Below are 26,492 nucleotides of genomic sequence, written 5' to 3'. Positions count from 1 at the left end.
TTTAGCAAATTACAGGTACTGGCTACCTTTTGAGAGATTTTGTCTGGCTGTCAGAGAGACAGTCTGCCTTTAAGAGATTCGGGCTCCCCCTGCTGGTGGAAAGTGAGAATGTCCTTGAATCCTTGTGTCAACGCACGTTTTTAAAGCTTGGCTGAGGTGAATGCTGAGGCAGGACGAATGTCTCATCCTGCCTGCGACGGAAGCACCAGGCACGGGTTAATCGCGGATTGCCTGGTTTCATGCCGTATCCAATTTAACCCACAGAGTGACCAGGGTAATAGAAAGGGGGGAGCGGCCTTGAAATTCCATGATGGGGCGCATCCCAAAGTAAGTGCTGAGATGCACCCTCCAAGAACATTTGTCGCTGACTTTCAGGGGTCAGGGAAGGATCCCTCATTAACCTGCCAATGATGTGCACTGTGCCAACTAAGCTCCCAGAACAACCATAAGCTGCTCCCTGTGGTCCTCTTTGTAAGAGAAATGCTTTAATGCAATTTTTAAGAAGTGTTTTCTGTCAGGGGTCTAGGTCAGACCCGATACTCCGGGTGGGTCCTATTTCAGCTGCTTGTTGATGAGATGTGCTTGATCTGACCATGCACACCTCTGTTAATCATAAGCTGGGAATGGGGAACTCCTGATGTAGAGAGTCCCTGCCATGAACCTTTTGCCCCTTATGCCAATGGCCTTGTTTGGGGCGGGTAGAGGCTCTGCCTCTACAAGGACATCTCAATTTCTGCAGCGCAAAGCCAAAGCATATCTATGTCTTGAAAGTTACAGTGGGAGTACACAGGAATTTTGGGGCTTGTGTATCTTTCTTCATGTAGTGTTACTTCAATTTTCAAAAAAAGGTACCATTTGAACTTTGAAGCCAACTATTTATCTCATCTGTGTTTTGTTGGAAGTTAGAAAAGATCAATGCTAATTGCTTGCACATATGAGACTTGGATTCTCATTTCTAACACCTATGAGACCGAGGGGGAGAGAGAGAGGGAGCAAGCCATAAATAGAAAGCAAAACAGACAGCTAATTTATTTCCTTATTATAATTTGATTTTTTTTGAAAATAAACAAATTGAATGTTAAAGCAAACAAAATCTCTTTGAGGGAAACAAATAGGAAACGGGGATAGCAGAGGGAGGAAATGTTCAGTATAATTAGAAATGTATTTCTATGCAACATTTTTGATGGTTAAATAACATCGTTACTTAGAATAAACATTTCTTGAACAGCCCACTGTTAGGTAAAGGCAGAATTGAGTTTAACTTTCATGGTAAATGGATTCCTACTGCAGCCATAAGTCATTGCTTTATAAACACTTTCTTTCTTGTTCACTGTGGAATCAAATGTTGTCCATTCACTCTTCAAACATTAAATTAAGTGAACTAGTGCCAACACTTTACCATATAGACAACCATTTTGCTTCATTAACTGCTCTTGTTTGTAGGGTTACCAAGTGATGTTTTCTTACATTGAATTGGTAATAAATCTTTAATTTTCTTATTAGTTTCAAATGAATGAGTTTGGGGCCCTAGAGATTATTACTACTGAAGAACAGGATGGAGAACCCATTGCACATATTGCTGCTGAGACTACACATGTAAAGAGGAATGCCAGCAGTGTTGCTTCTAATGTTCAAGGTAAGGAAACATTAAAGACTGCAAGCAATGTAGGAAAGCTTTTGGTGGCCTCAAATTTGCATGCCATTTCCAGTGCGTCGTTGGCACTGGAATGGCAATTTTTTTTCGAGGTCTGCAAATTCGAGTGGATCCCATTTCCACCCCGTAATGATGGCACTGCCGTTTCTGATCGGATCTGGGACTTCCCACAATGCACATTCAATGCTACATAGAGCCTATTGTAATAAATGCAAATATGGATGATTGGTATAGGAGTGGCCAATGCCCACGGATGGATTGTGCCAAAATGCACTAAGGGTAATTTAGAATGAAGTAAAAATAAGCATACATGTTGCCAGTATCATCTGATACTGGCAAGAGGGCTTTACTTTGAAGCTTTGAAGAGTGATTACTTGACTATATTAATTAAGGGACCGAGTGTAATGTATCCAAGTTTGCTGAGGATACAAAGCTAGGTGGGAAAGTAAGTTGTGAGGAGGACACAAAGAGCCTGCAAAGGTATATAGACAGGTTAAGTGAATGGACAAGAAGGTGGTAGATGAAGTATAATGTGGGGAAATGTGAGGTTATTCACTTTGGTAGGAAGAATAGAAAAACAGAATATTTTTTAAATGGTGAGGAACTATTAAATGTTGGTGTTCAGAGAGATTTGGGTGTCCTTCTCCACAAAACACAGAACGTTATCATGCAGGTACAGCAAGCAATTAGGAAGGCAAATGGTGTGTTGACCTTTATTGCAAGGGGGTTGGAGTACAAGAATAAGAAAGTCTTGCTACAAGTGTACAGGGCTTTGGTGAGACCACACCTGTGTACAGTTTTGATCTCCTTACCTGAGGACGGGTATACTTGCCTTAGAGGCAGTGCAACGAAGGTTCACCAGATTGATTTCTGGGATGAGAGGGCTGTCCTATAAGGAGGGATTGAGAAGAATGGGCCTATATTCTGTGGAGTTTAGAAGAATGAGAGATGATCTCATTGAAATGTATAAAATTCTTAGCGGGCTTGACAGGGTAGATGTGGAAAGGCTGGTTCCCCTGGCTGGAGAGTTTAGAACTAGGGGTCATAGTCTCAGAATAAGGGGTGGGCGATTTAGGACTGAGATGAGGAGGAATTTCTTCACTCAGAGGGTGGTGAATCTTTGGAATTCCCAACCCCAGAGGGCTATGGATGCTCAGTTGTTGAGTATATTCAAGACTGAGATCGATAAATTTTTGGACTCTAAGGGAATCAAGGGATATGGGGATTGTGCGGGAAAGTGGAATTGAGGTCGAAGATCCGCCATGATCTTATTAAATGGCAGAGCAGGCGCGAGGGGCCGGATGGCCTACTCCTGCTCCTATTTCTTATGCTCTTAAGACTTATCAGAGAGGTTTTGGAGCAGTTTTTTTGTGTCATATCTGGAGAGAGTTCTTGGGTGACTATCGGAACTACCGGATGGGAATGAAAAAGCAAGTGTCTGAAGCCTCTGCATGCAAGTAGTTCCTGTTAATGGAGGTGTAAATACATATTGTAAGATACAGAGTTAACCACAATGCAGTGTGAAGGGTTACCTGTGCAGCTGTTATTTTAGAAGGTAAACAGTAAGATAGTGCCAATAGTGCCCAAGGAAAAAAAGGGAGAATGGCTAATGTTTACTTTGCCTGCCTTGTCAGGTCAATTTTCTAGCCCTGGCCTGCAGTTCTGGGGTGAGACAGGTGCTGCCACTTCCCTCCTTGTGGCACCCTAGACATTTTTCTGAGGTTTCCTCTTACAGACACCCAACAATCCTTTCCTCCTTTGCTGCGTCTCATCCAGGAATGTCTGTAGATTGGCCCTTTTACAATTTTGGGATAATCTCTACCTTCTTCCAGTGCCCTGCTCCCTTTTAGTACCTCTGTCTATTCCTCTACTTGAAGACATTTTTAAAAAGTGCTTCAAAATCTCATATGAGTGATCTATTACAACTACCTCATAGTCTGCTCAGTGTTCCAAGCGCAACTCTTGTGTACCACAGGAGTACTTCGCTGAGGGGTTTGGAAATCGACAATAGTCGCCTTTAAAAAGTATAGAATGGATGAAGACCTGCTGCTCCCCCAACTGCTACGTATCTTCAGCCATTCAGTACTTTTTAAAGGCTACTATTGTCGATTTCCAACCCCCTCAGCGAAGTACTCCTGTGGTACACGAGAGTTGCGCTCAGCCAACACTAGTGGATACTTAAATGAGCTAACTGTGTGATTCATGGTGGGAGAGAATTGGTGGATGGAAGTCCCAGCTCAGCAGCGCAACATTGGGACAAATGGCCCCATGGAATTTTGGACCTGTTCACCCTAGCAGTCTGGGCCAGACTTACAGTCTTATCCAGTCCCCTGTTCTGTTTTTTTATTTTTAAGAAGAAAGAACCATGGTGTTGTGACAAAGTATGTTATGGGGGTACAGATTTTTCAGCTAAGGGTGAACTATTTTTGTTGTTATACTGTAGGTATTGGTTTGACATTGGCACTTGCTTTAAAACAGTTTGAACCAGCACAGCAGAATTATACTGCCAGGCTCCGCGCTGCCCCATATTCTGGCAAATAAGAGCTCTGACCTTGTGTATTCTGCTTGGTGGCATTTAGGTCCCCAGCCTTTGCTCAATGGTAGCACTTTGGCCTCTGAGTCAGAATGGACGTGGGTTCAAGTCCCACTTCAAAGACTGGAACACAAAATCTAGGCTGACGTTTCAGTGCAGTACTGAGGGAGAGCTGCACTTTCGGAAGTGCCATCTTTCTGCTGAGACGTGAAACCGAGGCCCTGTCTGCCCTTTCAGGTAGACATAGAAGATCCCATGGCACTGTTCGAAGAAGAGCAGGGAAGTTCTGCACAGTGTCCTGGCCAATATTTATTCCTCAACCAACATCACTAAAACAGATTATCTGGTCATTATCTCATTGCTTTTTGTGGGACCTTGCTGTGCGCAAATTGGCTGCCATGTCTCCTATATTACAACAGTGACAACACTTCACAATTACTTCATTAATTGTAATTGCGCTTTGGGATGTCCTAAGATTGTGAAAGGTGCTATATAAATGCAAGTCTTTCTTTTATTTAATCTGCACTGGCTGAATAGGAATGTATGGACCTGAGGTTCAGGGTTAGCTGAAAGAGAATGCATTTTTTCTGAAGAAAGGGAAAGTGAATAGGGGACTGTATGTAGGCGGGTCATTATGATTGATTGATAGAACAGAAAAACTAGAAAATATACAGCAAAATGCAACACAATACTAAATGACAAACCCTTCAACTCACAAGTGAGAAATACCTGTATTTAGTGATCAGAGTTTCTCATGTAGAAAAGAAGGAAACATTTATATTTAAGCTGTATAAATTGTTAGCCTCTGTGAAATGATCACAGTTTCTCAATAAATGGTAATACATAACCATTTTTGGAAGGAGAAAAACAATAGATCAGTAACAAAGATTTGGAAGGAATTAATAACAGAATTAGTATTAAAGAAAGTTAATCAGATGAGGCTTAGAGAACAAAAAAAACATGTGCTGAATGAGGAAGAAAGGGAAACTGAGGCAGATAACAATGCAAGAATTACAGAGAAAATGTTATGAGACATACCAGGAAAGACGTGGTGGGTGTTCTCCCGATTGTCTGCCATAATTTCGGCGGAAGAGCTGTGGAAACCTTGAAAAACAATGCTGTTTTTCTGGGGTTTCTATGGCTCTTCCACCAAAGCTATGGCGGCCAATAGGAAGAATCCCTGTGGAAATGCATCCCCAGGGTGCTACATAACAGAATGAAGGCGGAAGAAAGTGAAGAGTTAGAGTTGAGGAAATGAAGGAACAACTAATAATAGAGCAGCCTGTGGGGGATTAATCAGAAGGGTTTCAGAGAAAGTTTTGTGCCCCTGAATTCTGAATAATAATGATAGTGATTTTCAAGCTGAAAATTAAACCTATTAATTTTGCTGATTGTACTTCTGTTGCGTGTAATTATCATTAAAAGGATGCACAATTAAAGGCCTTTCTTATTTTTAGGTGATGAACCCATGCTGTGTTTCTAACCTGTAAACATATTCTTGGGCATCATCAAAGAATTGAATGACTTGCTAATTGGAGCATATTTTTTCCAATTTGAGTACGGTTGTAGCACCAAGTACATCCAGGCATTAGCTGGGTGAAAGGCAGAACTGCTCTGAGCTTCTGGGTAATTCTGTGATTTGATACTCCCAGGGAACTTGCAGAGAATGCATCTTAGGAAATTTTAGGCGTATAGTTTGTGATTTTCCGTCTATTAATTTTAATGGGTGAAAATGATGGTTTGTATGCTTGCAATTCCCTAGATGCACTCCCCTGCTGGTAGTGTTGGATTGTGGAATCACCACTCTTATCTCCACTTTCAATGGAGCACCTGTACCAATGTGCTTTTTCTGTTTGAGGCATTCCCCTCTAGTGGCCTTTTAGAACAGGAGTGCCTAATAATTGCTGATGGCAACTTTTGTTTGCAATTTTGTGCTGATTGGCACTAGAACCTGAATTGAGATTACCCAAAAACACATCAATTTGAAGCAGAAGTGTGTACTTACCTTTGTTGATAGCGCTTTTCAAAAGATTTATCTGTGATGTAACAAAGCACCCAGATATTACTGTGTATGCACATAAGAATCCTGGAGCTGACATGCTATAAATTTCTCATAAATTCACTTTTATTTAGAAGAAACAGTGAAACACTAAAAGATTATTCCATGTGACTTGAATGTAACTGGCTATCTCCTGTTCAAAAGCCATTAGAAAATATTATGTGACATGATCATATTGCAACATTTGTATCCATATAATCCTGTCCATTGAATGAATGAATCTGATTGGTGAGGAATGATATAATGGGTCGGATTTTGCTGTGAAAATAACGATGAGGCTAACGGCGCTCACTGTTATTAATGTACAAATCAGACAGCGACTGCCAACGATTGCACAAGCGCAGTTAATCGCGATAATCCGGAAGTTGCTCTCCGAGATGTGCTGCCCCTCCATAAGCTGCGTGAAATCAGCATCGTGCCGTCTGGCTCCCCATTCAAATATATTGAATGGCATGAAGTTCCTGTACTGACATAGATACGGACTAAACCCGCTGCAAAATGTTAGAGCTTGTCCAGTCCATTCCATTCTAAGTAGCCCTTTAACAGCGTGGTAAGTCTTAATTACTGCCAAACAACCTCTCTGGTGCTGAAAATTAACTTTTACAAGTGTGGAGTCTCATTCTTTCAGCTTTTAATTATTGTTGGAGATTTTTAACTTTTTCTTTCCGTCTCTTTTTTATCTCTCTCTCTTATTCCAATATTTCTTTCCCTCTCTTTATTTCGCTTTCTGTACCTGATTTGACATTGAATTCACTATTCTAACTTACACTTCCTGGTTCAGACTCCACGCTGCTCATTAACGATACTTCAATCAGATTGGTTAAGGAGATACACAGTTGCTTGCCCTGTTCACACAGGTCCGAGATGCCCTGTAGAGGGCGCTGCGCTGTTTGGATGTTTGGCTAATTGCCGTGTAAAACCCCACAAAAAGTCTACGGGCAAGTGCAAGTCTAACAATCGGCTGGCACCATTCGTTCGCTGGCCCAATGACTTGTAGAAGCCATCAAGGAGAGAAGGTGCTCATTCTAATTCACTAGGCTGGATTAGTGCAGTCTTTTATAGCTATAATAATACAGCAACAATGTAGAATACCAATTAAATGGAAAGCTGTACATAAAAACTCCTCCTGCTATTGAATCTATTATACTATTTCAAATAAACAAAGTACTCACAGAATTTCAATGTGATAGAGTCAACAATGAGAGAATATATTAGAAATGTAACAATAACATGTAAGGATAGAATGCAGTTTTCTGGCTCTGCTCTTGGACACTAATTCATGCTGGGCTATGGTTCTATAAACATGAACCATCCTCTAACTGTGTCCAAGTGGCCATTCTCCATGTGAGACAGTGGGATAGATTTTCCCTCCGTGCGTTTTTCGGGCGGCCAGCAGGAGACCTGGTCCATTTTGAGGGCTGGGCCTCATTAAGAAAGGGCCGGCGGGATGCAGGCAGAAAAAGAGCACTCTGAAACACACTGTAGGCTCCGGGTCGCCGCAATAGGTTGGAAGGGGGGCTCCCTTCTTGGGGGGGGGGTGGGGAACCCGGTGCAACAGCAGCCTGGAGGAGCACTCCGGCTCTTACTGTCCCTACAAAAATAAGTAAGTACTTACCTTTGGGCTCCCTTTTGGCTGGACTGCCAGCTGATACTGGGTGCAGAATGCATGGCACAAGCTCCGCCCAGTTGAGTCCCAAAATGGCATTGGGGTCCTATTGATGTCACAGGACTCCAATTTAAATGCCTAAGTTAACTATGTGCCTGCTTCAGGCGGCAGCCCAGGCCATCTATTCTAAGGATCCTGGCAAAATGGCAAGGACCACAGTGATTGGTCGGTAAGTTCTTCCTCATGATTTTCAGGGCGCTACTGTCTGTTTTGGCTATTAGATCATGGGGCTATCACAGTCAATCCTGATCCTCTCTTCAGCCAATGTCAACCTCCAACATTTCCCACCAGGGGTCACTGCATTAGCTATTTTTCCCTGCTCTCTGACCCAACATTCATATCTCTGCCACTACAGTGATAGAGATTAGCTAACACAGCACAAACCATGGATCGAAGGGTCAGGTTTTAAAACATAGTGGTGCACACTTTCCTAAATCCAAGCCATATTATACATGTCAGGGTCACCAGTACAACTCAATACATTTATTAGCCTGATTCTATACTTGCTGTTATCGTAGAGGACATTGTCAGTGTTACGAATGGTCATGTTCTCCATTATTCAAAAATGATGTAGTGTGAAATGGCAGTATCCAGTGCTGTGAACAGCTGGGTGAATGTATAAAACGTAATTTATATGTTTGTCAGGTATGCGTTTGTACTGGCAATTTTGTACCAGTGTGCAGCTAAGTAGGGTATAGGGACACGGCCTAGATTTCCTCAAAGGCATTGGGGGTAATTTCACTCCCAATAATAAAAATAGTTGCTTTTTGGAGTGGGACCGCATCCCAGCTCCAATGCGCCTACTTCCAGGCTTAACCCAGGCGCGTTAGGACGCGCACGCGCAACAGGAACCCGGAAGTCCCGCTCCCACTTAAAGCCAGAGGGCCGATAGTTAAAGGAACAATTTAGGTACTTTAAACATTTGAGGCACTTAACTTTTTGTGTATTCTGAAACAGAAACTGATTTAACTTCTCCTGAATGTGTCTCCAGTGGCTTCTGAAATACGCCATAGAAATGGAGGCGAGTCACAGCCGAAGTTCTTTTGGCCCTTCAAACCAGTGATTGACACATCTCAATAAAAGGTGAGGTATTGCAGCTGGGCACTCAGTTCTCTCAGACTAATCTTTGGCTGGGAGTTCTTTATGTTTAGACTGAGGGTTCCTTGTTGAGACTGAGAATTCTTATGTTCAGACACATTTATCAACATTTTGGAGCCCCTCAAACTGACAAAATCAGGATGGGGGCACAATGGATGTATTCCACAGTATATCTGAGGAGGAGGCACTTCACCATCCGCGGCAGGCACAAGACAGAAGTGTGCAACAAGGACTTGAGGAAAAGAGCAGGGAGAGGACCAATGGAGGGGCCGAGGTCGCAGGAGGCATTACCCATGTGAAAGGATCTACAGACAGAGGCTGTGTTTCTTGGACCTCTCTGAGGAGCAGAGCCTACGCAGGCTGAGATTGAGTCAACAGGTGGTCGCATACATCTGCAGCCTCCTTCAGGAAGAGCTGCTCCTGGCTGGGCCTAGTGGCCACGCATTGCCCATCACAGTTAAAGTCACCACTGCCCTCAATTTCTTTGCTTCCAGATCCTTCCAGGGTGCCACTGGTGACATCTCCAGGGTGTATCAGTCGTCTGCACTTAAGTGTATACAACAGGCGATGGATGGCTTGTTTGCCAGGTCTTCCAACTACGTGAACTTCCCCCACAATGACATCAGCCAGATTGAGAGGGCAGTGGCTTCAATTCTCTGGCTGGCTTCCCGCGGGTGCAGGGCGCAATTGATTGCACACACATAGCAATCCGAGGACCTCCACATGAGCCAGGACTGTTCATTGACCAAAAGGGATATTGCTCGGTCAATGCACAGTTGGTGTGCGACCACCGGAAAAGGTTTCTGCAAGTGTGTGCCAGATTCCCTGGCAGCTCCCATAATTCATTCATTTTGTGCGAGTCCAACATCCCAGCCCTCTTCCACACAGAAGACAGACTTAAGGGCTGGCTCCTTGGAGACCAGGAATACCCCCTGCAAACGTGGCTCATGGCATCTGTGAGAAACCCCACCAAGCAGAGCCATGTCTCCACCAGGTCTGTCATTGAACAAGCCATAGGAATGTTGAAGATATGCTTCAGGTGCCTGGATCGATCTGGGGGAGCCCTTTGGTTCTTGCCAGCGAGGGTGTACAGAATAATCGCTGTGTGCTGCGTCCTGCACAACATCGCTCAGCAGAGAGGGTTACAGTTGGAGGAGCTTGAATGTGCTCATTAAGCAATCTCATCTGGCGGCAACATTGAAGAAGAGGATGAGGTGGAGGAGGAAAATGAAGATGAGGAACCCCTCGTCAGGAGTCTGCACAGCCGGTGTCATTGCTGATGCCAGGGGTTCCCTCATCTCTAACAGGTTCTAATAATGAGATGTGCAAATTGAAGACTTTGAAATACTCAGGTCACCTGGAAGAACAACCACCAACCAACCCCCACCCCCCAGCCCTTTGCACAAACCAATCCTTCAACCACGCATACATCCATTGCATACCCGCCCAAGGGGTGTCGTCATGTCTTGGGGTTCATGGTCAAGTAAATTAAATGGCGATTTCACACACGCGACGCAATAATGGCCAAGACATGGCAGTGGTGATAATGATTACATATAATGTGCCTTAACAAACAAAATATATAAATGAACAACATGACATCTCATCACACACCCTAGTGCATATCCTTGGTGAACTACGATTGCTTAGCCTTTCTCTTCCTAGTGCTTCTACATGGTGCATTCCCTGTGGCTTCAGCAGAGGTAGTGACAGGTTGCTCAGATCCCTGCCCTGACTGCTGAGATGCTTTTGGCCTTTGACCTCTGAGTTTTGGAGCCCATAAGGGCCCTGCCAAAGACTGCTCCACCTGCACCTGTGCAGGAGCAGACTCGGCCATCGGGAAAGGAGATAGCATTGCGGGTACTGGTTGGAGGAGGGGGCAATGGGTGAGACGTGGGAACGCTTTGAGTGGAGTCCCCACTTCCATGTCCCCTTTCGCCATTATCGATCTCCTGGGATAGCACAACATCACTCCTACCGCTCTGCTGGACAGTGCCGTGTTCTAAGGCCATGGATAAGGTACCTGTCAGCCTGTTTAAGTTGGCAGACATATTGGCATCTAGAGTCTGCACAGCCGGTGTCATGGCCTGCCTGGTTTCATTTGAGATCCGTTCATGGAGCTTAATGGAGGCTGCCACTCCATCCACTGCAGACGTTCCCGCATTCACCTGCGACAACAATCCACTAGTGATGGAGTTGGACTCCTCCATCCTCTCCGCTATTGTGGAGTGAGTGTGTGGCACGTTTTCCAGTACTTCGCAAAGGTGCGATCATTCTCATTTTTAACAATGGCCCCCGGGGTTCAGCATCTGTGTCCAGCTGTGTAGAGCTTGGAGAGGAGTGTGCCCCCCCCCAACGCAGACTCTCCACAGCTGTCCCAGCCACCAGTGTCTGCTCGTGCTCACCTGTGAGTGGTGAATCACCAGGTGATAACTCAACTAACTGTCTAACAGGACTTACCAAAGTGCCAGTATCTGCGCAGGTGCATGGCTGTATGTCATGTGATAGTGCATCCTCAGAAGGATTGATCTCCTCTGAGGAATCGCCTTCTTCCATCTGGCTCTTTCCTCTTGAAGACGTGAAGGCCCTGGAAGACAACAGAAGCCAATATTAATTATTCATTGGAAAAGTGACAATCTTTCCAATGACCATACTGAGATCTGGAACAGTTCAATCATTGATAAAATCAATTCATGATGTGTATGAAAGACGTTAAAGTTCTGTCACCAGCCATCTGCGGGTTGCCAGTCTCTACATCTCTGACGGCCAGGCATACAACGGTGCGACTGATGCACAACGCCTCCTCCTCTGCATCTGTCAACTGGACTATTTGTGATGGACCATCTCCAGTTCTACTCCTCTCCCTTGCATTTTGCACTCTCCTCCTACAAGGGGAGAAAGAACAGTCCTGTGATTGACTGAAGGTGACGTATTCACCCAATGGATGCAGTGCAATGGGTGAGGCTGACAACAAAACAGATGCATCAGAGGGTGACTATCGGACAGATGCATCATATTACATCAGGATGTCCACAATGCCACCAAGATTGGTGGCATTGTGGACATCCTGATGTTATATGATGCATCAGGATAACCTTCTTCACTGTCCACAATGCCACCAAGATTGGTGGCATTGTGGACAGTGAAGAAGGTTATCTAGGATTGCAACGGGATCTTGATAAATTGGGCCAGTGGGCCGATGAATGGCAGATGGAGTTTAATTTAGATAAATGTGAGGTGATGCATTTTGGTAGATCGAATCGGGCCAGGACCTACTCCGTTAATGGTAGGGCGTTGGGGAGAGTTATAGAACAAAGAGATCTAGGAGTACAGGTTCATAGCTCCTTGAAAGTGGAGTCACAGGTGGATAGGGTGGTGATGAAGGCATTCGGCATGCTTGGTTTCATTGGTCAGAACATTGAATACAGGAGTTGGGATGTCTTGTTGAAGTTGTACAAGACATTAGTAAGGCCACACTTGGAATACTGTGTACAGTTCTGGTCACCCCATTATAGAAAGGATATTATTAAACTAGAAAGAGTGCAGAAAAGATTTACTAGGATGCTACCGGGACTTGATGGTTTGACTTATAGGGAGAGGTTGGATAGACTGGGACTTTTTTCCCTGGAGAGTAGGAGGTTAAGGGGTGATCTTATAGAAGTCTACAAAATAATGAGGGGCATAGATAAGGTAGACAGTCAAAATCTTTTCCCAAAGGTAGGGGAGTCTATAACGAGGGGACATAGATTTAAGGTGAGAGGGGAGAGATACAAAAGGGTCCAGAGGGGCAATTTTTTCACTCAAAGGGTGGTGAGTGTCTGGAACGAGCTGCCAGAGGCAGTAGTAGAGGCGGGTACAATTTTGTCTTTTAAAAAGCATTTGGACAGTTACATGGGTAAGATGGGTATAGAGGGATATGGGCCAAGTGCAGGCAATTGGGACTAGCTTAGTGGTATAAACTGGGCGACATGGACATGTTGAGCCGAAGGGCCTGTTTCCATGTTGTAACTTCTATGATTCTATGATTCTATGATTGAGGTAAGTGGCAGTGGTGGGTTCACAAATGGGGAGGTGAGGAAGTGCGTGGAAAGTGAAGGATGATTGATCCTGAAACTTAAGTGGTTGTGAGGAGTGATGTGATGGAGTAGGCTTGGTAATGCAGAGTTGTGGGTGTGGGGGGGGACAGGGGTCTTGCACAACTTAGGATGTGGGTGAACCAGCAAATGCACTCACTTTCCCTAATCTGGTGAGGTCATTAAAACGCTTCCTGCGTTGTAGCCAAGACCTGGGCTCCTGCTGCTCACCTCTTCTGCCACCTCCAGCCACGCCTTCTTGGTGGCAGAACCAGGTTTCTTTCTCCCTTTGCTGGGTTAGATGACCTCCCTCCTGCTTCTCACAGCACCCAGCAGCACTTCAAGTGACGCATCCGAGAACCTGGGTGCTGCCTTTCTTCTATGTGCATCCATCTCCTCACTTCCTCATTTCTCCTCCAAAATCCATTTTTGCATTGTCCCTTTAAATAGTGAACTTCAGATCGTGTCCTGCGGGTGTGCAGTTCCCCCCGCTGCACAGCTTGGAGATGCGAAACCCAGAAGTAAAATTAATTGCCTTCAATTTAGTTGCGATCGCAGATTCCGACGCGCTAACTCCGGGTTTCCCACGCAATTATCTACCCATCTGCTGAGTTCCCGGCTCCAGGTAAAAATCGTGCTCGTTACGTCAGTTTGCTGTGATTACAAGATGAGTAAATAATAATAAAAACATACTGGGTTAGAAATGGTTTTGCATTGTGCTCATTTTTTGGGAGTAAAATGGGCACAAAGCATACCAATTTAGCAGTAGGCCCAATTTTAGTGGAGTCCCCTAAAACACTCGTTAGACCCCTTGCATGTGTAAATTAGGGGCCCAACGCCTATTGAAGGACCCCTTTACAAAATTAGTCATTAATGAGCGGGGCAAGGCGCCAGGCTTGCCTCGCTCAGGATTCTTCAATAATCCCCACAGTCACCAACTACAGGTAGGTTTATTTTTTTTAAAAACCCTTCTGTAGAGCCAGGAGGACCAGGAGTGCTCCCTCTGACTTCACAGTCCTAGCGATTCCCACCCCCTTCACTATTCCCCCCCCCCCAACCTCCCGATGCCTGCTCCTGAAGCCCAGAACCCATCTGAGGGATGCTGCTGACAAGGCAAGCGGCCCAAAATTCAATCCTGGAGAAGGCACCAGGAGCTTCTTCCCGCTCCCCTGAGGCCCAAAAGGATCACTTGCCACAGCGTGGCCCGAACTTCCATTACTCACCTGCGTGGCCTCCTCCTGCAGCACCGTTTTTCAGTCTGTTATGGTCCGAGGCCCAATATCTGGGGCTCCTCGGACCTCATCATTTGTTCGCAGGGTAATTACTCTTCGTGGTGGGGGGTGACAGCCAGAAAGGGTGCCAGTGCTGGAAAGTGGAACATCTTCCTACTTTTGACGCCCAGTGTTGGCATCAAGCACTGCCAGGTGCTATAGACAGAGCTAAGCGATTCCACAACCAACGGATCAGATCAAAGCTCTGCAGTCCTGCCACATCCAGTCGTGAATGGTGGTGGACAATTAAACAACTAACGGGAGGAGGAGGCTCTGCAAACATCCCCATCCTCAATGATGGCGGAGTCCAGCACGTGAGTGCAAAAGACAAGGCTGAAGCGTTTGCAACCATCTTCAGCCAGAAGTGCCGAGTGGATGATCCATCTCGGCCTCCTCCCGATATCCCCACCATCACAGAAGCCAGTCTTCGGCCAATTCGATTCACTCCACGTGATATCAAGAAATGGCTGAGTGCACTGGATACAGCAAAGGCTATGGGGCCCGACAACATCCCAGCTGTAGTGCTGAAGACTTGTGCTCCAGAACTAGCTGCGCCTCTAGCCAAGCTGTTCCAGTACAGCTACAACACTGGCATCTACCCTACAATGTGGAAAATTGCCCAGGTATGTCCTGTCCACAAAAAGCAGGACAAATCCAATCCGGCCAATTACCGCCCCATCAGTCTACTCTCAATCATCAGCAAAGTGATGGAAGGTGTCATCGACAGTGCTATCAAGCGGCACTTACTCACCAATAACCTGCTCACCGAGGCTCAGTTTGGGTTCCGCCAGGACCACTCGGCTCCAGACCTCATTACAGCCTTGGTCCAAACGTGGACAAAAGAGCTGAATTCCAGAGGTGAGGTGAGAGTGACTGCCCTTGACATCAAGGCAGCATTTGACCAAGTGTGGCACCAAGGAGCCCTAGTAAAATTGAAGTCAATGGGAATTAGGGGGAAAACTCTCCAGTGGCTGGAGTCATACCTAGCACAAAGGAAGATGGTAGTGGTTGTTGGAGGCCAATCGTCTCAGCCCCAGGGCATTGCTGCAGGAGTTCCTCAGGGCAGTGTCCTAGGCCCAACCATCTTCAGCTGCTTCATCAATGACCTTCCCTCCATCATAAGGTCAGAAATGGGGATGTTCGCTGATGACTGCACAGTGTTCAGTTCCATTCGCAACCCCTCAAATAATGAAGCAGTCCGAGCCCGCATGCAGCAAGACCTGGACAACATCCAGGCTTGGGCTCAAAAGTGGCAAGTAACATTCGCGCCAGATAAGTGCCAGGCAATGACCATCTCCAACAAGAGACAGTCTAACCACCTCCCCCTGACATTCAACGGCATTACCATCGCCGAATCCCCCACCATCAACATCCTGGGGGTCACCATTGACCAAAAACTTAACTGGACCAGCCATATAAATACTGTGGCTACGAGAGCAGGTCAGAAGCTGAGTATTCTGCGGCGAGTGACTCACCTTCTAACTCCCCAAAGCCTTTCCACCATCTATAAGGCACAAGTCAGGAGTGTGATGGAATACTCTCCACTTGCTTGGATGAGTGCAGCTCCAACAACACTCAAGAAGCTCGACACCATCCAAGATAAAGCAGCCCGCTTGATTGGCACCCCATCCACCACACTAAACATTCACTCCCTTCACCACCGGCGCACTGTGGCTGCAGTGTGTACCATCCACAGGATGCACTGCAGCAACTCGCCAAGGCTTCTTCGACAGCACCTCCCAAACCCGCGACCTCTACCACCTAGAAGGACAAGAGCAGCAGGCACATGGGAACAACACCACCTGCACGTTCCCCTCCAAGTCACACACCATCCCGACTTGGAAATATATCGCCGTTCCTTCATTGTCGCTGGGTCAAAATCCTGGAACTCCCTTCCTAACAGCACTGTGGGAGAACCGTCACCACACGGACTGCAGCGGTTCAAGAAGGCGGCTCACCACTACCTTCTCGAGGGCAATTAGGGATGGGCAATAAATGCTGGCCTCGCCAGCGACGCCCACATCCCGTGAACGAATAAAAAAAAAGGTCAGTTATACCGTGGCCAGATGCACAGTAGAACACTCTGCCCCAATAACATTGCTTAACCCCAGTTTCCTACATCACCAGTGTGAATTATTCCATATTCTGCACCAGCCAGCTTTATGCCAAGCTCAGCACTGGAAATATGGGCAATTTTTGCTGTGCATTAACATCCCCGGTAAATGGGTTGAGATTAGCCAAACATGTTTCATGTAGGAATTTGCGGTTAAACAGAGGAATCTTGATTCCCACCAGTATGGACTGGATTCAATCTCTAAGGCTTGTGGGAAAAGGACAGTGCATAAAATAGATCTCTGCTTGAGGACTTCACACAGCAAGCTTCAGGTCTAGTTTGTGATGTCAGGAGTAGGTACTTCTCACAGGAAAGAAGAAAAATTGGAGGGAGAATTGCCTCAAATAAAGATTGTGTGACTCATAGTGTCATTAGCAGAAGTCTGTGACCATGTTTTGGTGAGGAATAGTGCATAATTGTAAAAAGGGAAAAGATACATAAAAAGAAGCAAGAAAAAGAAAGTGCTTCATTCTGTTTGTTTTCTCTTTGAGGGTAATCAAGGATTGGCATTGACATCAGTCATGGAGCATTTTTGATCTCAGTCATCTCTCTAATATAAATAAAGACATATTTCCAAATGAGAGGAGGAGAGGAATAATTTTTTAGATAAGAAAAAATATATTAAGTATTTCAAAGGAAAGTGTTTGAAATATTACTTTACTTGTAGGTTGGGGAATTACATACATTTCTAAATCTAACCTTTTTAAGCTTAGAGTAGCAACACAGCATCAAAGTAATACAGGATCACAATGTTTTAATTCCTTCAAAAATATTATGGATTAAGTTATACATCTAGTTTAAAAACTTGGTGATAGTAGGAAGAATAAACTGAAGGCCATTTTGAGGCTTTAGGAAAGAATGGGTAGAAGTCTAAAGAAAGAAAGAACTTGCATTTATATAGCGCCTTTTACAACCTCATAATGTCCTAAAGCACCAGGCACTCAATTACTATTGAAATGTAGTCATTGTTATAATGTAGGGAAACGTGGTAGCCAATTTGTGCACAAGGTTCCATAAACAGCAATATGATAAATGACCAGATAACCTGTTTTAGTGATATTGGTTGAGGGATAGATGTTGGCTAGGTCATTTATTTTACAAATATATGAATGAAAAAAGTGAATATTTTAATTGCATTGAGCGTTATCAAAATGCTTTACAGCACGATGGACAAATAGTAGGAGGAGGGGGAAGGAGCGAATAAGTGTTGAGGTGGAAAAATGTGAAGGAGGTCGGTCTTAAGGAGGCTTTTGAAGACAGGGAGAGAGGTTACATGAAAGAGTGCCATGGGTGGGTGTAGTAACTATCGGAGCAGCTACTGATGGTGGAGTGAAGGGAGTGAGGAACAAAGAGTGGGCCAGTGTCAGAGAATTCGTGGGTGTATAGAGGGACGCATGGCTGGAGGAGATCGCTGAAGTAGAGTGGGACAAGGCCATTGAAGTCAAAGATCTTAAAGTTAGTTGGCTGGAGCATGTGGAGCCATTCAAATTTGGTAATGATGCGGGTGCAGGCATTGATGCAGTAATGAAGTGTATCTATTGTATAGTCATTATCATATTGATTTGTTCAGCTTCCTTATTGTGCGTCACAACAGAAGGCATTACTGAAGATGGTTGCACAAATGACTTGTCCCACGTGGAAGGCATCTGCTGCTGTGAAAACTGTGGAAGGTATGGGACAATGGAGGAGTTCAACCGAAGTGGCCGTTTCTGTGGCACAAACTGTCAGCAGCTATACAAAGATAAGTAAGTAGGAGTGGAAAGCTACTTCGAGAGACTCAGCAAAATCTAATGCTAAAATAACAAGCTTTCTATTTTTATTGGATGTAGGCCTGTTACTTGGGAACAGAATCTTAAACACCTAAACTATTACCACGCTGTATAATGACTATTCTCAAGGCAAATAGAATGTTAAAGTGTAAATTGTCCATAGGATACAATTCTGAGGAAGTAATATTGAGACTCTGAAGAATTGGTGCAAACACACTTCGAATATTGAAGTAAATATTGTGAATTAGTGCTTCTGGTGCAGAGCTTTGTGTGACAAGAGCATATATTGAAAATTCAGGTGCAGAAAACAATACATTTTGCATGATTTTCCATCTGGACAAAGTGATAAATTAAACCCAATTTGTTGTGCTGCAAGTGCTAAATGCACGTGCGCTCGGTGAGGGTGAATTTCCTCTGGGTTCCTTCCATTCTTCTGCCGTAACTTTGGTGGAAGAGCCGCAGAAACCCTGGAAAAACGGCCGAAACACTGTGAAATGTCTGGCTGCAGGGTCTCTGGGAGTATCTTAGGAGTCAGGTGGCCCTCCGCCTATTTGTTCTGGATAGTGAAACGGCTCTGAAACTGTTCGCACCACATCCAATGCTACATTGGCAGTATTGACCTGCCACATCTGTCGTTTGAAGGGAAAGGCTGCAAGGGCTGAATGCAGCAGATAGATAATGGGAATGCAGTAGATGTGGTGCATATGAATTTTCAGAACCGGTTTGATAATTTGTCTCATAAGAGGCTTGGTAGAAAATTTCAGGTGCGTGTTATAAGAGAAAATTTAGCAGTATGGATAGAAAGCTGGTCAACGGACAGGAAACAATGAGTTAGGGTACATGGGTGTTGCTCGGACTGGAGAAGGATTGTATGTGGAGAACCCCAGGAGTCAGTGCTGAGCCCACTTTTGTTCTTGGTATACAGAAATGATTTGGATTTCATAGAATCATAGAAATTTACGGCATAGAAGGAGGCCATTCGGCCCATCGTGTCTGTGCCAGCCAAAGAAGAGCTATCCAGCCTAATCCCACTTTCCAGCTCTTGGTCTGCAGCCTTGTAGGTTACGGCATTTCAAGTGCATATCCAAGCACTTTTTAAATGTGATGAGGGTTTCTGCCTCTACCACCCTTTCAGGCAGTGAGTTCCAGACTCCCACCACCCTCTGGGTGAAAACATTTCTCCTCAACTTTCCTTTAATCCTTATACTAATTACTTTAAATCTATGCCCCCTGGTTATTGACCTCTCTGCTAAGGGAAATAGGTCTTTCCTATCCACTCTATCCAGGCCCCTCATAATTTTATACACCTCAATTAAATCACCCCTCAGCCTCCTCTGTTTCAAAGAAAATAACCCCAGCCTATCCAATCTTTCCTCATAGCTAAAATTCTCCAGTCCTGGCAACATCCTCGTAAATCTCCTCTGTACCCTTTCTAGTGCAATCGCATCTTTCCTGTAATGTGGCGACCAGAACTGTATGCTGGACTCCAGCTGTGGCCTAACTAGTGTTTTATACAGTTCCAGCATAACCTCCCTGCTCTTATATTCTGTGCCTCGACTAATAAAGGAAAGTATCCCGAATGCCTTCTTAACCACCTTATCTATCTGTCCTGTTACCTTCAGGGATCTGTGGACATGCACTCCAAGGTCCCTCACTTCCTCTACACCTCTCAGTATCCTCCCATTTATTGTGTATTCCCTTACCTTGTTTGCCCTCCCCAAATGCATTACCTTACGCTTCTCCGGATTGATTTCCATATGCCACATACCTGCCCACCTAACCAGTCCATTGATATCTTCCTGCAGTCTACAGCTTTCCTCCTCATTATCAACCACATGGCCAATTTTTGTATCATCTGCAAACTTCTTAATCATGCCCCCTACATTTAAGTCTAAATCATTGATATAAAAATGATACAAAAAGCAAGGGACCTACTACTGAGCCCTGCGGAATCCCACTGGAACCAGCCTTCCAGTCAACCATTACCCTTTGCTTCCTGCCACTGAGTCAATTTTGGATCCAACTTGCCACTTTCCCTTGGATCCCATGGCCTTTTACTTTCCTGACCAGTCTGCCATGTGGGACTTTGTCAAAAGCCTTACTAAAATCCATGTAAACTAAATTAAACACGCTGCCCTCATCAACCGTATCTAATATGAATTTGGATATAGGGAACATAGTCTTGAAATTTGTTGACAATACAAAAGTTGTGGGTTTGGCAAACAGCATGGATAGCATGCTGGCTGTTCTTGGTTAACCCATGCCTTTCTAAATGCTCACTAATTTTATCACAAAATGTGGATTCTAAGGGTTTGCCCAGAACTGACATTACACTAACTGATCAATAGTTACCTGGTTTATCCTTCTCTCTTTTTGAACAAGTATGTTACATTGGCTACTCTCCACTCCCGTGGTGCCAGCCTTGGTTCAGCGGTGGCACTTTCACTTCCACACGAGAAGGTTGTGGGTTCAAACCCCACTCCATAGACTTGAGCAGATAATCTTGTTGACGCTTCACTGTAGTTCTGAGGGAGTGTTGTACTGTTGGAGATGCCATCTTTCAGATAAGATATTAAACCGAGATCCTGTGTTAGCTTTAACTCCCACGAGCACTAAAATCTCACAGTTATTAAACTCCTCTTACTCACCTCACACAAACATTAATTTTAACAGGAAAAGAATCCTGTCCAGTTGCACCTGAAAGATGAACTTCCTTTAAAAGCCAAACTCCACATTCTTCTGCCTTCTCATTGTGGGTTACTTTTTTTTACCAAAGTCAAAGGAATGGAGAATTTGGGAGTGGGGGGTTGTTGGGATGGAGTAGGTTACAGAATTAGGGAGTGCCAAGGACATGAACAAATTTAAACATAAGGATGAGAATTTTAAATTTGAGTAGTTGGGGGACTTAGGGTAAATTCCCAAGTTCCCTAGGAAAAAAAAGAGAAGCCTCACAGTGGATCCAGCACCCTCCTTATTTTTGCACCATTGCTCTTCATACCTTCACTTATTTGCTCTGTTCCTCCACCTACTGCTTGGCACAATAGTGCCGCCTTCTTACCAGATTCCGCTCAACATACGAATTAAGAGCAGGAGTAGGCCATTCGGCCCCTCGAGTCTGCTCTGCCATTTGATAAGATCATGGCTGATCTGATTGTGACCTCAACCCTACTTTTCCATCTACCTACTATAACCTTTGACTCCCTTGTTAATCAGGAATCTATCTAACTCAGCCTTAAAAAAATATTCAATGATCCTGCCTCCACCGCTCTCTGGGGAAACATCCTCTCAACATCTGCCCTTCTAGTCCCCTCAAGATTTTATGTATTTCAATAAGATCACCTCTCATTCTTCTAAACTCCACTGTACACAGGCCCAACTTGTCCAATCTTTCCTCATAAGATAACCCTCTCATCCCAGGAACCTTCTCTGAACCGCCTCCAAAGCAATTATGTCCTTTCTTAAATAAGGAGACCAAAACTGCACACAGTATTCTAGATGTGGTCTCACCAATGCCCTGTACAACTGTAGCAAAACATCTCTACTTTTATATTCCATTCCCCTTGCAATAAATGACAACATTCCATTTGCCTTCCTAATCACTTGCTGTACCTGCATACTAACTTTTCGTGATTCATGTACTAGGTCACCCAGATCCCTCTGTACCTCAGAGTTCTGCAATCTCTTCATTTAAATAATATACTGTTTTTCTATTCCTCCTGCCAAAGTGGACAAGTTCTCATTTTCCCACATTATACTCCATCTGCCAAATTTTTGCCCACTCACTTAACCTATCTATATCCCTTTGCAGACTCCTTATGTCCTCTTCACAACTTACTTTACCACCTACCTTTTTATGTCTCAAGTTTTCAGTTTTACATTCCCCAGGGTTTCCAGGGATGGAGTGGAGCTGGAGCTGGGCCCGCGCCTGCAGTAGGTGTAGGCCCAACGATCCCATGCAGATAAGGCACCTTCTTTTCTTTGAAGAATGTTAACTGAGTGCCTCAATGCAGGGCACCCAGTAATTTCTGTTGGAAGACATTACACCATAGTTTGATCATCGCGGTTATCAACAGTTCAAGATACTGTAGATTAGAAAGGAAATATTTTAATTTAGTTTTAATTTATTTCATGCTTTAAGACTGCATAACGCACAGTGCTAACCCAGCTTTTCTCATGATTGAAATAATATCCAGATTTCACTGTCAGACATGTGAGTCTGCATTTTGTTTCGAAACTGAAGAAAAAGCACAGCATGAAATCTTATATCTATGTCGCATGTTAATGCAGCACTTGACAAGCTATGAATCTGGGTTGCAACTTTTTGCTGCTTAATGTTTCCATAACATGTTTACCTTATTTTTGATTTCAGTGGCATCCTTATAAAAGATATCAATTTAAAAACATCAGACTTATTTGACACATCAAAGGTCAAAGTTCACAATATTAAATAATGTAACCTAAGTGAACTATTTAAACATGCATGTGATATTTTCGGAGCTTGGATAGCTAAGTCATATTTCATTGTAAGATTCTTTGACAGACAACCCATTGTGGACAGTGCACCTGTGAAGCGAAATGCTGGAACAATAATGAAACGAATCAAAAAGCGGAAGAGGAAAGTGAGTGTGAACCCAAAGGAAGACTCTGATGAAGATTTTGAAGATGGCTACATGGTTTGTTGATGTTTGTAGATATTTACATTGTTACACAGTGGCATATTTTTAAGAAGTAACATTTACTTAAGCCTGAAGTTTTCATTTTGCAGTGGGCTGCATCCCATGTTGTGTTTACTTGACAATTTTGATGTTGGCAGGAAGTGGAAACTGCTGTTAAATTTGTAGTGTAAATCTGGTCATGGCCCGACCTGTAGCAGCCAGGCGGTCTCAAAATCCTTTCGATTGGAGCCCCTTGGGTGCACTCATAGAAAAGTAAAATGGAAGAGCCAGAAGTACCCCCCTCACCTCATCTGCATCCTGATGCTGATTCTGTGCCTACTGCAGATGCAGGCCTAGTCCCAACCATTTTGGGCTACCCAAAGATCCTGGAGCAGCACAGTGGGGGCAGAGGCCTGATGTAATGGGTCTCTCCCCTGCCCCCTCCAATTTTTTCTTCACGGCATCTGGGAACTGAGTAACAAGGTGAAATGAAACAGAAAATCTACCCTTTCAGCCAGATGTGCAAACAGAGTAATGCTTGGTTGAAACAGACATTTCATTTTCCATCTGAGATTGGTAACTGCAGTGTAAATGCAGCATCATTTACAGGCCAAGTGCACAAACTCAGTATTAAGTGATTGTTAAACTGTGTTCTTGAGTCAAATGAAAAGCAGAGGCTATCAACAAATAATGCTGCATTGATTATACAATACTACAATAACACTACAGCCTCTTACTGCTGAGACCCCACATTTAATCTAAGTTTGCCCACCATGGTTGCTTTGAATCTAATGACATTCTTGTAATTGCATTTTCTTTTATACAGCTACGGCAGAGCTCTGTTCATCTGAACATTGGTAGTTGGCACAGATCAGTGATCTGAATGGTGCTTTTGCTTTGAAAAGGTTTTCCTGTTGGTGAAGACAGCAATTCCTATTCATGGAGTCATAGAATGGTTACAGCACAGAAGGAGGTCATTCGACCCATCGAGCCTATGCCGGCTCTTTGTAAGAGCTATCAGTTAGTCTCATTCTCTCGCTCTTTCCCCGTAGCCCTATAAATTTTTTCCCTTCAAGTATTTATCCAATTCCTTTTTGAAAGTCACTATTGAATCTGCTTCCACCACCCTTTCAGGCAGCACATTCCAGATCATAACTATTCACTGCGTAAAAAAGTTTTCCCTCATGTCGCCTTTGGTATTTTTGCCAATCACCTTAAATCTGTGTCCTCTGGTTCTCGACTCTTCCGCCAATGGGAACAGTTTCTCTTTATTTACTTTATCTAAACCCTTTATGATTTTGAACACTTCTATCAATTCTCCTCTCAGCCTTCTCTGCTCTAAGGAGAACAACCCCAGCTTCTCCAGTCTATCCACTTAACAGAAGTCCCTCATCCCTGCAACCATTCTGGTAAATCTTTTCTGCACCCTCTCTAAGGCCTTCACATCCTTCCTAAAGTGCGGTGCCCAGAATTGGACACAATACTCCAGTTGTGGCTGAACCAGTGTTTTATAAAGGTTCAACATAATTTCCTTGCTTTTGTACTCTATGCCTCTATTTATAAAGCCCAGGATCCCGTAAACTTTTTTAACCACTTTCTCAACCTGTCTTGCCACCTTCAAAGATTTATGCACATATACCCCCAGGTCTCTCTGTTCCTCCAACTCCTTTAGAATTGTGCCATTTAGTTTATATTGCCTCTCCTCATTCTTGCTGCCAAAATGTATCACCTTGCACTTCTCTGCATTAAATTTCATCTGCCATGTGTCTGCGCATTCCACCAGCCTGTCCTACGTCCTCTTGAAGTCTATTACTATCCTCCTCACTGTTTACTACACTTCCAAGTTTTATGTCATCTGCAGATTTTGAAATTGTGCCTTGTACACCCAAGTCCAAGCCATTAATATATATCAAGAAAAGCAATGGTCCTAGTACCGATCCCTGGGGAACACCACTGTATACCTTCCTCTAGTCCGAAAAACCATTCACAACTACTGTGTTTCCTGTTAGTTAGCTAATTTCGTATCCATGCTGCCACTGCCCCTTTTATTCCATGGGCTTCAATTCTGACAAGCCTATTATGTGGCACTTCATCAAACGCCTTTTGAAAGTTGATATACACAACATCAACCGCATTGTCCTCATCAACTCTCTCTGTTACCTCATGAAAAAACTCAATCAAGTTAGTTAAACGCGATTTACCTTTAACAAATCTGTGCTGGCTTTCTTTTATTAATCCACACTTGTCCAAGAGACTATTAATTTTGTCCCGGATTATCATTTCTAAAAGCTTCCCCACCATGGACGTTAAACTGACTGGCCTGTAGTTGCCGGATTTATCCTTACACCCTTTTTTGAACAAGGGTGTAACATTTGTAAATCTCCAGTCCTCTGGCACCGCTATTGGCACAGGGTATACGTGGGAGCATTTCTTTCAAACAAACACAGAGTAAATGTATCAGTTTTTGTTGTCTCTGAGAAGTGGCGAGCACAGTTAGACTTATTATTGTTTATTTATTTATTTATTGGTTCCACTGTGGCGCACTCTGGTATAGTCATACGAGGGTTTCCCGAATAATCATGGTTGCTATACTTCGCAATCTTGCCGTTAGAAAGGTTCTTTGTCTTGCTGAGGCAGAGGAACACCAAGGCCAGCAGGCTTAGCCGCCTAAAACTTCCCAGCAACATGATGACTGAGATTACTCTGGTGCAGTTCATACTGAAACTGCCACACGCTCCATGTTGGACTGCAGACCTGTGCAGACATCTATCATGGCTTTCCAAATGCAGGTAGTGGATTCCACCATCTGAGCCACCATCTGCCATACATGCCTGGACAACTCATTGAAAGCCTGAACGTTGTTAGGATACTTTGTGAGCATTCTTCTTTTAAATGCCAGACCTCTGAGATCCAGGTCCCATGGCTCTTCAACCAAGGGCAGTCATCATCTGTCCTGCTGGAAAGCTATACCTGACTTCTCATCAGCAACTTCATCACTCTTCTCACCACTTGTGCTCTGTGCCCGAACTTGTGCTCTGCCCTCACTAACACTAAGCAATCCTTTGCGGGTGGGTGTCACTGCGTTGGTGCCTGGTAGAAGGGGAGAGCAATAATGCTGTGGGTGAGCTGAGCGTAGGGGAAGGGAGGATGAGAGCCCTGGATGCAATAACAAATGCTGCATCAAAAATGATGAGAAATCAGCAAACATGGAGTAACTAAAAGAGATACAGAGATGCTCAGATCTGTTAACATCAATTTTATCATCCAAAATTATTGAACTTATGTTATCTGTGCATGCAGGATAACTTGAGAAGCAAAAGTACTGTAGCAGAGTACTGTAATAAATGTTTGTGATGCTTAAAAGATAAATAATTGCAGTAATATAAATTTGAAGAACGGAATTTTATTTGCGTTATACAATTTAATGTAAGCAAAGAACCCAGAAGGAAGGAATACTTAAGTGAAGAAAAGCAGATCTACACTGGTAATAAAATCTGCAATATAAACAGAAAGGATTAAAAAAAATTAATGTCAGACAAATGTGAGAACTGTGCAGGTGCTTGCAATGATCAATTTTAGGTTAAACCTAATCTTCAGTGAA

At 44.1% G+C, this 26,492-nt stretch overlaps 1 protein-coding gene across 4 annotated transcripts in view; it reads left to right on the top strand.

Moving 5' to 3' along the window:
* The window catches only part of LOC137317063 (lethal(3)malignant brain tumor-like protein 4), a 297,932-nt gene that overhangs the window by 44,854 nt on the left and 226,586 nt on the right, over nt 1–26,492 (top strand). For 3 of the 4 annotated variants that reach the window (XM_067980721.1, XM_067980722.1, XM_067980724.1), the window contains exons 4-6: nt 1,504–1,636; nt 18,038–18,212; nt 22,777–22,909. In XM_067980721.1, the coding sequence (XP_067836822.1) occupies nt 1,504–1,636; nt 18,038–18,212; nt 22,777–22,909 (441 nt within the window). The remainder of the gene's footprint in view (nt 1–1,503; nt 1,637–18,037; nt 18,213–22,776; nt 22,910–26,492) is intronic. The other variant, XM_067980723.1, reaches the window with a different exon arrangement.

The sequence above is a fragment of the Heptranchias perlo genome, chromosome 3 (genome assembly GCF_035084215.1).
Source record: "Heptranchias perlo isolate sHepPer1 chromosome 3, sHepPer1.hap1, whole genome shotgun sequence".
NCBI lineage: Eukaryota > Metazoa > Chordata > Chondrichthyes > Hexanchiformes > Hexanchidae > Heptranchias > Heptranchias perlo.
Note: the sequence above shows the minus strand (reverse complement) of the source record. Positions and strands in the feature narration are given on the sequence as shown.